General features: G+C 24.2%; 3 protein-coding genes across 5 annotated transcripts; 2 read left to right on the top strand and 1 right to left on the bottom strand.

Moving 5' to 3' along the window:
• The first annotated feature begins 219 nt into the window (after positions 1-219).
• On the top strand, positions 220-4,515 carry LOC112681321 (ras-related protein Rab-30). The gene is made up of 5 exons (XM_025551587.1): positions 220-641; positions 2,028-2,111; positions 2,446-2,629; positions 2,704-2,855; positions 4,276-4,515. The coding sequence occupies exons 1-5, from the start codon at positions 555-557 to the stop codon at positions 4,372-4,374; spliced, it is 606 nt and encodes a 201-aa protein (XP_025407372.1). The 5' UTR covers positions 220-554; the 3' UTR covers positions 4,375-4,515.
• LOC112681319 (dehydrogenase/reductase SDR family member on chromosome X-like) lies at positions 1,178-8,777 on the bottom strand. 3 transcript variants are annotated; one of them, XM_025551586.1, is made up of 7 exons: positions 8,354-8,776; positions 8,166-8,273; positions 7,131-7,295; positions 6,755-6,965; positions 6,485-6,680; positions 6,252-6,410; positions 1,178-1,272 (listed from the first exon to the last, which is right to left on the bottom strand). In XM_025551586.1, the coding sequence occupies exons 1-7, from the start codon at positions 8,466-8,468 to the stop codon at positions 1,252-1,254; spliced, it is 975 nt and encodes a 324-aa protein (XP_025407371.1). In that variant the 5' UTR covers positions 8,469-8,776; the 3' UTR covers positions 1,178-1,251. The 3 variants fall into 3 exon arrangements, with proteins under 3 accessions (XP_025407371.1, XP_025407369.1, XP_025407370.1); XM_025551584.1 differs by lacking the exon at positions 1,178-1,272 and adding an exon at positions 2,911-3,098 and having other exon boundaries at positions 8,354-8,777; XM_025551585.1 differs by lacking the exon at positions 1,178-1,272 and having other exon boundaries at positions 6,190-6,410.
• A 161-nt stretch (positions 8,778-8,938) lies between these two features.
• Positions 8,939-12,785, top strand: LOC112681318. The gene is made up of 8 exons (XM_025551583.1): positions 8,939-9,324; positions 9,411-9,581; positions 10,529-10,643; positions 11,534-11,699; positions 11,769-11,937; positions 12,056-12,233; positions 12,290-12,429; positions 12,496-12,785. The coding sequence occupies exons 1-8, from the start codon at positions 9,214-9,216 to the stop codon at positions 12,616-12,618; spliced, it is 1,173 nt and encodes a 390-aa protein (XP_025407368.1). The 5' UTR covers positions 8,939-9,213; the 3' UTR covers positions 12,619-12,785.
• The last annotated feature ends 1,474 nt before the right edge of the window (positions 12,786-14,259 follow it).

The raw sequence follows: 14,259 nt of genomic DNA, 5'->3' as shown, positions 1-14,259 counted from the left end.
ATTGCAAAACTTTAGCACATACTATGTAAAAATAGTTGTACAGTATGCATACAGTATGTGGTAATGGTATTGCTCAATGGTATAATGTGAGTGTACGTGCGATAACTACGTCTATGGCGATAACGTAATATTTTGTTGTCTTTTTCACAATCCTTATCATACAAATTTTCTTATCAACAAATAGTTAATGATTATTATTACACACATAAATATAGGTGTATAGAATACAAGAGTGCACACACCACAGATATATTGATACGATACACGCTCACACACACATACTCAACTATGGGAATAATGAAAAAAACCTTTTACCTGCAATTTCCATTGTTTGATATTCATGACTAATTAATGATACCGTTGTTTCTTTTATCCATTCTATGTTTTGTTGTTATACTCTTTTTCATAATGGTCTAGCAAATTATATGAAGCTGTAAATTAATATAAACTTAATTCTCTAAGTCTTTTGTAAATTTTATTTGTATTATAAGTAATTTAACATATTTATATTCATCTCCTGAAATTAATGTAACTTTATTTGGCTAACCACTAAAATGGAAGACTATAAATTTTTATTTAAAGTAGTACTTGTTGGTAATGCTGGTGTTGGTAAAACTTGTTTAGTTCGACGATTCACACAAGTATGTAAACTTTAGGTTCATTGAAATTATTTTAATATATATTTGTATTTTATTGTTTTTATTAAGATTCTAGTTGAAAATACTAAGAAACATTAAAAACTAACATGAACTAATATGAAATTTCCTTATTTTATTTATTTAGAACTTTAAGAATGAAAACTGTTACTAACTGAAAAATTGTTACTTTTATTCTACTGATAAATATTGAAAAACTATTATATTTTTATTACTCGTTAAAAAAAAATATTTAATTATATAAATTTGTGTTATTTATTTTTATAAATTGCATGCTTTGTTCATTCTTAATTTGTTGTTAAAAATGTTTTGATAAATTATTAACCATAATTAATAATTTATATAACTTTTTTATTTAGTATTTTCCTTGAAAAACTTATATTTGTTAATGATTAACTTCCTTCCTTTATCTCTTCTTCAATTTCTACAGTTTTTAAATTATAATAAAATAATTTATTACAATGTGTGCAATAAATCATATAAATTATAATCTTATCCTTTTCCCTGCCTCCTCTTACTTTTGTATAATATTGGCTTTCTTTATCTTTTTTCCACATTAACTGATCTCCAACTTCTTGTTTGTACATATCTGATATTATGTCATCAATAATTCCATCTAAATTTATAAAATCATTATATTTTACTTTTTTAATCTATTGATGTCATAAAAGTAAATAGAAATATATTTACATTATATTAATGGTTTAGGATCATGAAAATATTAAATATATTCGTTATTTGCAAAAAACTTAAAACTATTTTATGTATATCTCAAAGGATATTTTGAATTTTGTAAAAATTTGTCAATTATTTGATAATTTAACATTAGTGTTAGTAGTTTAGCCATTATCCAATAATAAGGTGGTAAAATTAATCTTTTACCTATGAATTAATGCCCAATTGTTAAATACATAAGTGTATAATAGCTCATTAAATCAGAAAGTGGACTTATAGCATTTTTATTATTATTTTATATATCCAACATACAAATTATTTCATAGAAAATATTTTTATATTAATACTATTTATATAAGATCTGATATGCACAGTTTATATGTTACATAATATTATATCATTTATATGTCTTACTCTGACTTCAAGTGAGAAGTTTTCCAAGTTTAATGATTTTTTTTTTGCTTTCAAATTTAGAATAATAAGTCAATTAAACTATGAAACCTTTGAATAAATTCAAATACCATAGAATATAATATACCTAATTTAAAAATAAAAGTAACATTTTGTAAATAATTCTTAGAAAAATTCTGATATAAAATTAGATGCACTGTTTTTATAGAAATGTTAATAAATAGTAATAAATTAATCTAGATGTCTTTAGTATAATTATTTTTGTTTTGTTCTTTTTAATTTTAGGGGATGTTTCCTCCTGGTCAAGGTGCAACAATTGGAGTTGATTTTATGATTAAGACTATTGAAATAGAGAACGAAAAAGTCAAAGTAATTTTTTATTATTGGATATATTTATTAGTTTAATTAAAATTTAGCATTATAGTGTATTTGTATATTTTGGTGGTTAATAAGGATGATGACATTTTTTGCCAAGGTGTTTTTTTAATATTTCTAATGGAAGGCAAAGAATAATACTATTAATAATGCAACTGACAACAAAAACTTCATTGGTCAATTGACATATTCAAAATATATTTATGATTATAATCTTTATTGCGTTTTGTTTTGAATATACATTTACACCTTTTTTTTCATCATAATTATACAATAATTATAATGTAACTGTTTGTGTTAAGATCTTATTATTATTTAACTTTGACAGCTTCAAATATGGGATACAGCCGGACAAGAAAGATTCCGGTCTATAACCCAAAGTTATTATCGATCGGCACATGCCTTAATATTAATTTATGATATTACTTCTCAACCAACATTTGATTGTCTTAATGATTGGCTTCGAGAAATTGATGAATATGCAAACAATAGAGTATTAAGAGTTTTAGTTGGTAAATACAAAGCATTTTATTTTATAGTTACAAGTGTTTTATTACATATTACATTATGTACTAATTTACATTAGGTAACAAAATAGACAAAGAAGACCGTGAAATTCCTTCTCATGTTGGTCAAGATTTTGCTCAAAGGCATGATATGCGTTATTTAGAAACATCAGCAAAACAAGCAGATAATGTAGAAAAGTTATTTGTTCAAATTGCTTCAGAACTTATGGAGGTAAAAACATTTTTACTTTTTTGTTTATTATAATTAGTTTTCTTAAAATAAATAAATAAATATACCAATTGAGTGCCTCAAAAAGTTCAAAATCAAATATTAATAGTGTAGTGTATTTCAGTTAAATGGTAACATGACATTTCTGTTTAATGACATTGGATTAAAATAGTGTTTTTAGAAGAATATTGGAGAACACTGAAATCAATGGCGTATTTAAATTGGGGGAAGGAGCTGGAAAATATCCTGTAAACAAAATTTCACAATTCAGCCAACTAAAAACAAAAATTTGAATTTAAGTAAACAGTTTTAATTTTTTTTTGTATGATCATAACTTTTTTACAAAATTAATAAAATAAAATACCTACATAATAATAGGAAATTATCAAAATAATAATGAAAAAAAATTTTATTTTATATGATATAAATATAATATAAGCTTCTACAATTTACATTTTTAGTGTAAAAGCAGACTAAGAAATTTTTTCTACAATTTCTGAGAAAACTGAGGCCCTCTCAGCTCTACTAGTACACCCCTGAATAAAATACAAATATTTTGAAGATTTTAAAATTATGTGCACAAGCACTACACATTTTGCATTTTTTTAAAGGGCAGCAAATATTTTTAACATACAAATTGAATAGAACTAATTTTTTAAATATTATTTATAAATAAACTATTTTCCTATTTCAATAATGTACCGATTAATAGCAAAAAAATGTATATAAATTTTATTTTAAATAATTTCTACACAAAATATTCATTAATAATTACTTATATGTAACATTTTATATTAAATAGATGTCGTATTCTATTAATTTGTCTGTTGTATGCATGGTTTGGAGTTGTTCTGTTTTAAATGCAGGAGACTATGTAAGACAATGCCTAAATAATACTTTTGGAAATCGTTGAATAGGAACATATAGTCTAATAGTTTGGCTTGTACATTCACCTGATTTAACACATATGTTAACAACATAATGGATAATTCATTAAACAATTCATAAGATAACAATGAGTATTTTGTGTCATATATTCATTAAAATAAAAATTTAACTATAATTGAATTTAAATAATGTTTACAATTCCATCTTTATGTAAACTATTTTCAATCATAAAAAAAATGCTTAAAAAATGTGGTCAGTCTAAATCTGGTATTAATAATACCTGTTGCCAATTAAAAAAAAAATTAAATTTTGTTGCACATACGCACACTTAAAAGGTTAGAGATGTGAAAATCATCAATTTCAGTAAAACCCCATTTCAATTCAAGGTTACTTCACAGAAATATTTTGTGCTACCATTTGAGTGAAATACATTGTATAGTTGTTTCTTTATTCAAGTGAAATATTTGCACTGTAATCTTAATGATTAGTGTTATTATATAAATGTATATTTATTTCTAATTGAACCTTATTTTAGCAAGCTAAATCCAAAGGCATGTCTTCCGAGAGTCCACAATCATTACCATTCAATACTAGGACATCTAAAACCATCAACGATTACTGCTGTAATCGTTAAAAATATATTGGTATTTTTTATATTATTAAAGGGAGTAAATCTGAGCTTATCACAGGGTAAATTGTAATCAAACTACTTTCCCTAAAGTCAATCCAATAATATATATATATATATATATATAAAAAAAATGTTACCCAACATTAATTTCATGAGCAAAAGTATAAATTAAGTTTTGATTAAAATACTTAATTGGTTATTATATTATTTACCAATATTTGTATTTTTTGTGGTTGTACTTAAAATGTTTGCATACAAATTAAAAAAGTGCTACATGTGCTTCCAAAAGAAGTATTGTGCTCAATTGTATGTACATTTAGTTTTAAATAATTTTTTGACAACTTTAATCAGTATTGTAACAAATTAATAATTTTCATTTTTTTTATTACAAAAAGTATTTATTATATTTCTTCTAGAAATCATTTGTATTTAACATAGTAGTTGAACTAACAATTTATTTAAATTTTAACTTAAATGTTGTTTTAAATATTGAAATTATAATTTGTATGTTTACATTCAAGAAAAAATAAAATTTCAGTTACATTTTAAATAACATCTGTAGTTACAAACTGCTATGTCTAAGTTGTAATGTTAATTTTTATACTTAGATAGCAATTTAAAAATTTTTAACTTTTGTATTATTTTGTTATTGTTTAATTTTATTAATTGAAAAATATTGAGTTGTTTAATCTGTTGTAGTTCTGTTATACTGTATATTAACTATTAAGTAACTAAATAAGTATTACCAGGAACAAAGATGTTGTGTTTATTTTATATTAATTTTTTCTTATAAAAAATACTGTGCAATACTTATGAGATAAAACTATTAAGAAATAAGGATTTTATTTAGGGTATGTAATAATTAGAATTTATTAGCACAATATATTTTTTAAACATTTTTAATATTTATTTGTTATTATTTTACGTATTGTATACAATTATACAATTAATAATCTTGTTTTTTTTTATTTTGTAATTATTTTTAATGTTATAAGTATGAAATATTTGTTATTTTATTATTTGTTTTATTTGTTTCTTCTATGAAATAATAATCTACATAAAATATTTATTCATAAAGTTTACTAAATGGTTAAAAAAATCAAATAAAAAATTCATCTAATACATAAAAAAACTAAAATTAAAATCATAATATAATTATTATAATTGTAACAAAGCTTTAATAACTATAATTTTTAATTCAAATATAAAATCTATTGTAATACTGATGATAAATTATAAGGTATAACAGTAAAAAATATAAATTGATCTTTCATTATGTTTCATTCTACCTATGTATAAATTATCTCAAATTTTATCTTAACAAGCTCTTTGCTATAGTATTTTTTACTCTTGTTTATAATATGACTATAATCTCGATTTTCAATTGGTACTTGTATTATGTGATAATAGAAGTAAACAAGAAGTAAAAATATAAAATTATTGTTAAAAAAATGAATTATGCAATACAAAAATTTTGTGCATAACCAATAGCTTATTTGAATTATTTCATATTTTATAACAATAATATAAACATTGAATCTATAAATTATAAAAAGGATTAAATATTGGAAAAAAACTACATTTCTTTATATCTGTTTTTAAAATAAATTTCATTAATACTTTAATAATTTTCTTAAAAATAATTTAATTTACTATATTAATTTTAAACATATAAAACAAACAAATATTCAATGATATATAATAATTTTATTTGTACCGAAATAATTTAAAAATTTTTTATTTACTTATATTTATAATACTTGAAATTAAATCAGTCTTTGGAAAATAAAAATAATTTAAATTGTACAATAGAAATTTAGTTAATTCTAATTAAGAATTAATATTTTTAAAATTCAATTTCATTTTAAAAAATGTTTTACCATAGCCATAGATGTATCATAAAGTTTTTTTTGCGTTTCTTCATCATCTGCATAAGGTAAATTTTTCAAAGGTTGACAATTTCCATAGTAACCACCACATCCTTCTAATCTTGGAGAAACACTAGCATAAGCAATACTTCTTGCTCCTTCTTCTGGAGTCTAAAATTTAAAATCAAATTAATTATGAAAAAGTATACAATACATTTTAGCCAACTAATTTCTTAATAATTTACTTTGCAAATGAATCTCAAAATCCAAGGTGCTGTCATTTTTAAGAATGTATCCTTAAATAATTCTGTATTAACTACTCCAGGATGCACAGCTAAAACTCTTACATTAGTGTTAGATAATTTTTTATTATAATACTTTGTTAACATTATTTGAGCTAATTTAGATTTTGCATAAGCTGCATTTCTGATGTATCCTTGACTAAAAAATATATAAAACATGAAATAAATTTAGTAATCTAAAAAATAAAATAATATTATTAAAAATAAGTTTACCTATTATTAATCATTTCAAAATTAATTATAGGAGAAAGTTCATGAGCACAGGATGATACATTTACTATTCTTGCCTTCTCATCTTCTAATCCAGACATTTTTAAAACTGGTAAAAGTAATTCCGTTAATAAAAAATGACTCAAGTAATTCACAGTCCAATGTGCTTCAAAACCATCTTCACACTTTTCAAATGGTACAGCCATAACACCAGCTATAGAATATATTACATATTAATAAATAAATAATTATTTATCCATATTTGTGTTATAATATAATAAGTTAATATCTACAACACATAATTTAAAATTTATAATACTTATAAATATATATATATAAAACTTTAAAACCTGTTAATACTATAACATTTAAAACTTACCATTATTAATAAGTAAATGAATTTGATCATGTTTTGTTAATATTTGTTGAGTAAAATGTTTTACAGATGTAAATGATTTAAGATCAAGTGCATATATTTCAATAGAGGCATCTGTTGAAATATGTTGTTGAATGGCTCTTTGTCCAGCCTTTACATCACGACATCCTAAGATCAAATACAATTTAAAATAATTCACTATAAATAAATTCACTTTTCATGCGATTCTTATTTGAGGTTGTTATAAAATCAAATTATTTTTTCTCTACTTGTTTTAATTTTTTAAGGTAAAATTATTATAACTTTCATTTTTTTTCTCCAGAGCACCTTCTATAAGTATTAAATAAGCAGCTAATATCAATAACTGGTCTAATTTATAGATAGTTATTTAAATACCAGCGGCAGATTGGCCCACTGGAATACCGAGAAAGTTTCTGGTGGGCCGGTAGTCGTATTATAACACTGGGCTGATGTACTTGGATTAAAAATAATTTATTTAAGTATATTGTATTTAATTGTAAGATTATGATAAAAATGTAGTGTAAATGTGATGTAAATAGTTCTTCGAGCATTTTATACATGAATAAAGGAGACTTTTATGAAAAATTATTATTATTGGATGGTGGGCCGGTCATACGGTAATCTCCCGAGCTGACATTTTTAGCCAATCCGCCGCAGTTAAATACTAACTATATTTTTCAAAATGAAAATATGTAATTAAAGCAAATACACAAGAACTTTTTATGTATTATTGGCATTTTACAAAACATAATATTTGAAAATAAAATGTATTATATTGTGCTATACATTAATGCAATTCACCGAGTGCTTTTGGAACTTGTTTATATAAATATATTTTAGACGATTCTGTGAAATGCATAATTCGTATAATTTAAAGTTTATGTTTAATTAACTAGATTTTTGTCGAATTTCAAAAATGTATTAATTATTCATTACTTAAAAAAATTAATTCAGCCTATATATGTATGACTAACATTATTATATATTATACACTCTTACATTATAAAATAAAATTACCAATTATGACATGCATCTCACATTCTATCAATTTTCTTACAACTTCCAGACCAATCCCTCGTGCTCCTCCTGTTACAACAGCTACTTTTCCTCGTTTATTTACAATGTCTAAAAATAAAAATGTAAATAATGTTTTATGAATATTTTTATGCTGTTTTATGCTTTGAATATTTAACTATTTTTTTTACCAAATTTATTAAAACTACGATTTTGTAAATCATCAAAAACCGCAAAAACTCCCATAAAGTAATAAAAAACTTGATATTGAATTATTTTAAAGTAATATAATAATAACTGAAACATTTTGTTTATTTGGCACTCTAATAAACCAACAAGTATTGAACTACTGTACTTTCAAAATAGTTTAAAAATTGATTGGTATGAGAAAAAACTTATAGAAAATGATTATAAATTCTGGAAATGGTACGAGACTACTTCGAATTAAAACTTTCTCTTTTTTTAGTTTTATACCTATGTGTCTAGTACCATAGACAGTGTGTATCAACTATAATTTATCGAAAATTGTATTTAAAACAAACGTTTTACAAATACTAAACGCATCTGTAATATATGTTATATGAAATCCGAAGTCGGTACATAATAGTAATATTAAAACAACCTACGAAATAATCATGTAGTTTTGGATTGTTGGCTGCACTTCTAAATTGTGTTAAGATCTGTTCTGCAGAAGGTTAGGTTAGATCGACAGATGACATATGAGAACGGCTCAACAGCTGTTTAAACATCTGTTTATGCCTTTCTCAATTTTGTTGTTTTATTTTATTATAACCAACATTTGATTATCCTTTGTTTAAAAAGATTTTCTAAAAATTATACACCGTTCGCCGCTCCTTAGTGTACAGTTTAACGTTATCCGATGAACGAATTCTGTTTTATATATTTGTGATTATAAATTATCTTAATCGCTCCAATTGCTCTAGAATACGTTCTAAAGGAACTCGGGGTGGTATTGAATCCGGTGCTTGCTTAAACCGGTATTATACTAACGGCTTAGAAACAATAATTCAACTCGTCGAGTTCATCAAAAATGATTTTGTCGTGTAAATGTTTGAATGTTCAAGTTGAGACCAAAGACGAACCAATAAGATTTGATAAACGATCATTGGGTGGTGGTTATAACACATATTTCTTTTCTAAGGTAAAAATTGAGTTTCTCTATTACAAATATTATATTGGTACATACTTTTAAATATAAATGACTGTAAATATTTTTAAATTGTTAAGGAGTTGCTTTGTAGTGAGGTGATAATTGCTACCAAGCGTCAAGACTGTATGATTCACGAAGAAAAAGTACACGGGTGGATCACATATGAATGTCTAAATTGTGATATGTTGTGTTACGCTGAATCCACTGATAAAGATGTATTAACAATTTTGATTAATCCCGAATTATTGGTAAGAATTAAATAAAATAAATTAAATTTTATTTATTTATTTTTTTTGTTATCTTGTCAATATGAGTACCTAGTAAAACCAAAATCAAATTTTTATTCTTATACTTAAAATTATTTGCTGAGCTCTTCAATATATCTCACTGGAAAAGGAAGTTACTGGCTTTATTTTAAATATCTAAATATAATATAATATAAAGTTATTTAGGTAAGGAAGACTATGGACGTCCGATAATTTCATTTGTTATTAAATTTAGACATTCACATGGGCGCCCATTGAGGGGGGCAAGACAGGGCACTTGCCCCCCTCCTGGAAAAAAATATTATGAACTTGTAGCTCAATAAATATTACCATAATATTACCTTATTCCCGAGGCAAATTATTTGTTGAAATCACTTTTCAGATATGAAATAAGTATAAAAATATACTCATTGTTTTCATATATTAACATCATAGATGAGTCATTTTCTGTAGTCCGTATAGGTACCTATACGTAAAATTATTTATCGCAGGTAATTTGTGGTAAATCCATAAAGATCACAATATAGGTACTACAAATATTTTATCAGACAACATTGACTGCATTTTAGTCGTCCATTTTATTTGTATGGCAATTATTATTAATACACTATATATAAAAATAAAAATATAACATGCAAGTATACATTTATATGTTAAAAATAACATTAAATCTTTAATATCTTACAATCGAAAAAAAATTTTATTTTGACCCCCCCCCCTAAAATGTTACCTATGGGCGGTTATGGACATTCATTAATTTTCGAAATTATAGTGCTACCATATTTGATTAATAATTCATTTCTTTTAATAAAATAACAAATATTATTTAAATACATTAGTGACTAAGTAATATAGTATAATTTTTATTTTTTTTTTTTGCTTAACTTGTTTTAGGTTTAATTATTTAATTAATATATTTTTATTTACAGACTGATCCAAAACAAATACAAGAGTTAAAAAATTCCGATTGTTTTTCTCCAACTTATGAAATTTTTATTAATTGGACTGATGATACTAATCAAATATATTCTCCTCGTTCATCTGGCAAGTAAAATTAAATATATTTCAAACATTATTTTTCTTATATTTTAATATTATTTAAATAATCAATTGATATTAATTTTAATTTATTAGTTATTAATTTAATTTAATAAATGTACCTGTAATTCATATAAAATATTATTTTATATAAATTACAAGCACATAATATTTATTTTGAATGAAATAATTTTTAAGATATTAATTAGAAATAAGAATAGCTACAAAATATATATTCTTCTTCTCCTTTGCCTTTTTCCCAACTATTTGAGGTTGACCACCCTTGTCTTAAACCCCTACTTGTCTCGATTTTCTATATCCCCTACGCACACATTAACAACCCTCATATCATTCTCAATTGTATGTAACCATTTCTTTTTAAGTCTTCCTCTTTTCCCTTCAACATTAATTTTCATAACAGCTATTATTATAACATTTGTTTCCTCTCGTCTCATCACATGCCCAAACCATCTCGGTCTAATTTCTCAACTTATCCACTATAGACACTACACTATTACTACCTCTCACATATTCGTTCCTTATTTTATCTTCTCTTGTCCCTCCACTCATCCATCTAAGCATTTTCATTTCCTCAACTCTCTTACTCTGTTCTATTCTCCTGTCAACCGCTTAAGCATAGTTGGTCTCACTACACTCCTGTAAAATTTATCTTCCAGCCTCATTGGAATTCTCTTATCACATAAAATGCTCGATTCTTCTCTCCATTTTATCCAACCGCACTTAATCTAATGTTTTTAGCTACAAATTATATATAACTAATTAAAATTTTGACTTTTTTAATATTTTTTGTGTTAATTTATTAAATTAGTACTTAGGTAATTAGTAGAGGATTGAATGTTTTTTTATCTAATTTGAAATTTTTGTAAAACAAATAGCTCTTTTACCTCCAAAAATCAAAGCACTACAACGACAAATGAGCGAAAAGGTGGAAAAGGAAACAAAACTGGTTGAGGAAAAAATTAGAAAATTTACAGAAAATCAGTACACTGCTTTAGATGAATTTAGAACTAAAGCACAAAATGACTATCACGCCTTAGCTAGGTATAATATTTGTAACAAATATATCAATAATAATACCTATCGATAAGTTGGATTTTATTTTTTTTTTAGAATAATATCTGAAAAAGATAAGTTGCCAAAATTTGAAAATTCACCTGCTCGAACAAGTTCAAATATAAATTCATCTCCTACACAAACGTTACCAAAACCAGTTATTACCACGCTCAAAAATAATCCAACAATGAATTTAATGGATTTTACATTTAAACCTTATACCAAGGTAATTATTATATTAAAACTACCTAAGCTTAATTTTGTAGAGTTTGTGAAATTCTTATTTTTAACACATTAAATATTTTATTGTAAATTTATCAATTTTTATCTATTAATGTGTTTAGGGTAATGAAAATTCTACCCCATCAAAAGCTAGTCTCATTAAAATACCTTTAGTTGGGGGAAGTAATGATAGTGGATTACCAAAAGCATCGTATGATGCAGAAGGATTATTTCCACTTGAAGATATGGATAATTTACAAATTGATTGTGCTTCTGATGATGATCTTTCTGAATCAGAAGGTAAAATTAAATTTAATAACATTTTTAAACAATCAATAAATTCTATATGTATATAGGAGAATCAGGAAGCCATGATGAAGGTATTTACATTCCACATCATAAACAATTGGAAATGGCTACTTCTTTACCAGTAGATGTACCCAAATTTATGGTCCATAGTGGTAGTGTACCAAGTGATGTTAATCCTCGAATTCCAGTAATCAAACAGAATTTTATAAAAATAATTAACCCAATTATTTAAAACATTTTTTCATTCGATTAGGTTGGACGTGAATCTGAAAATAAAACTGATATTGCTGCTAGTATTAGAGCATTAGCAAAAAGTGTTCATGGTGATAGAATTTTCGGAGAATTGCCAAGACCACGCCTAGGATCTCAAATATGAAAAATATACGTTACTTTTTCTGTTAAATTATATTTATATAAAATAATATAAAACTTAGTGTCTACAAAGTATGTTTTCCAAAATTGCTTTTTAAAGAATCAAAACAGGTGATTCATTTAAATGTTTATTTTCTAAATTATAATTGATCATATTTAATTCGCTTAAAACATTTTTGGAAATCATTTTATTATTAAAGTGTGATAAATCTAAAAGTACAAGATTTATATGAGTATATAATATATAAGTGTATATTGTATGCATATATATTTTAATAATTGCTTTGATTTTATATTACGCTTTTAATTTTTGTTCTAAGTTTGTATGTTTAAAATATTTTCTATATTTAATGTTTTTTAAAATGAAAAATTGATGTTAATTTTTCCATTAAAGCTAAGTTTTATTATGTCAAAATTATTTTGTTTTTTATTTTATTTATTAATGTACACGTACTATTACTGTCACTAAAGGGGGGTTGATTAGATTGGAAGATCATATTATTCTGTGTTGTTTAATATATTGATGCAATATAATATCTATAGAATTCATTATTTTAAAGTTAAATTTATTGGCATCTATTATTAGATCTAATGAATATACTTTTATTACACAGAATGGAACTGAAAATAGAGAATTTCATAACAAAATTAATGCTACAAAATATTCAAATGGCAAATTTTTAGATTAAAAATTCAATCTATTTTGGCTTTCATAACACTTAAGCATAAACGCATTTTGGAAAGGGGCTAAGCCCTCCCCTCCAAAAATCAATGTTAGCTCTCCTAAAATGGTTTGTATTTAAAATAATTGATCATTGAAAAAAATATTCAAACCAACAAAAATTTAATTTGGAAATCCTTAATTGCTTCAGTATTCTTCAAATATGTGTGTCATTTGAGTTATTCAGATAATTTGAAACAAAATTGTACATGAATGTAGACACTATTTAGAATGAAAAAACTATTATTGATTATAATACTATACTTGTATGAAAATAGATTATCTTTCATCTTCGCATTAATGGAGTTCAACAAAAAATTAAAAGTAAATATCCAGAGACAATTTACATACATTGTAGGGCACACAAAATGAACCTACTAGTTTTAGATATGTGCAAAATTGTAAAGGTAAGTTATTATTTTCTTCATTATCCTGTACCTAATAAATTTCATTAAATGCTTTTTTTTAGGATATCAGAATTGTATTTAACTGCCTATAGTCCCTTATATGTTTATTTTTCATATCCTACAAACAATGCTAAATATTATGTGATGCAAAATAAAGCAAACTAGTTTAATTAGAGTTAGTGAAACTTGGTGGAATTGTAGATTTTGAAACTGCAGAACAGTAAAAACAAATTACCCAGCAATTATAAATGTATTGACTGAAGATGTTGAAAACTATATAAACAGTGATCAATTATAAGCTACAGTTAAAATATTACACAATATTTAATCTTCATCTTATATTATATAAATATACTTTTTATATTACCTTTTTATGTATTTTATGTATAAAAAATTCAACAAGATTCGTGGTATATTTGTTCATTTTGTAAGACATTTTGCAAACAATAAATATACTAAGTCTTAAATTACAACAAGAGTCTGTTATATAAGGAAATGCTGTGAAAACTACTATTCA

This window comes from Sipha flava, unplaced genomic scaffold, assembly GCF_003268045.1.
Source record: "Sipha flava isolate LNK unplaced genomic scaffold, YSA_version1 18993_pilon_pilon, whole genome shotgun sequence".
Classification (NCBI taxonomy): domain Eukaryota; kingdom Metazoa; phylum Arthropoda; class Insecta; order Hemiptera; family Aphididae; genus Sipha; species Sipha flava.
The sequence above is the reverse complement of the archived record's forward strand: the minus strand, read 5'-3'. Positions and strand labels throughout refer to the sequence as shown.

Bases quoted from the DNA above. Each gene is read 5' to 3' on its own strand.
- LOC112681321 (XM_025551587.1), top strand. From the start codon at position 555: ATGGAAGACTATAAATTTTTATTTAAAGTAGTACTTGTTGGTAATGCT. The intron at 2,112-2,445 runs GTAATTTTTTAT...TAACTTTGACAG, and splicing joins TAGAGAACGAAAAAGTCAAA to CTTCAAATATGGGATACAGC. The intron at 2,856-4,275 runs GTAAAAACATTT...ACCTTATTTTAG, and splicing joins TTGCTTCAGAACTTATGGAG to CAAGCTAAATCCAAAGGCAT.
- LOC112681319 (XM_025551584.1), bottom strand. From the start codon at position 8,468: ATGTTTCAGTTATTATTATATTACTTTAAAATAATTCAATATCAAGTT. The intron at 6,966-7,130 runs GTAAGTTTTAAA...TATATTCTATAG, and splicing joins TCATTTACTTATTAATAATG to CTGGTGTTATGGCTGTACCA. The intron at 6,411-6,484 runs GTAAATTATTAA...TTTAAATTTTAG, and splicing joins TTTTGAGATTCATTTGCAAA to ACTCCAGAAGAAGGAGCAAG.
- LOC112681318 (XM_025551583.1), top strand. From the start codon at position 9,214: ATGATTTTGTCGTGTAAATGTTTGAATGTTCAAGTTGAGACCAAAGAC. The intron at 10,644-11,533 runs GCAAGTAAAATT...TAAAACAAATAG, and splicing joins ATATTCTCCTCGTTCATCTG to CTCTTTTACCTCCAAAAATC. The intron at 12,234-12,289 runs GTAAAATTAAAT...ATATGTATATAG, and splicing joins TGATCTTTCTGAATCAGAAG to GAGAATCAGGAAGCCATGAT.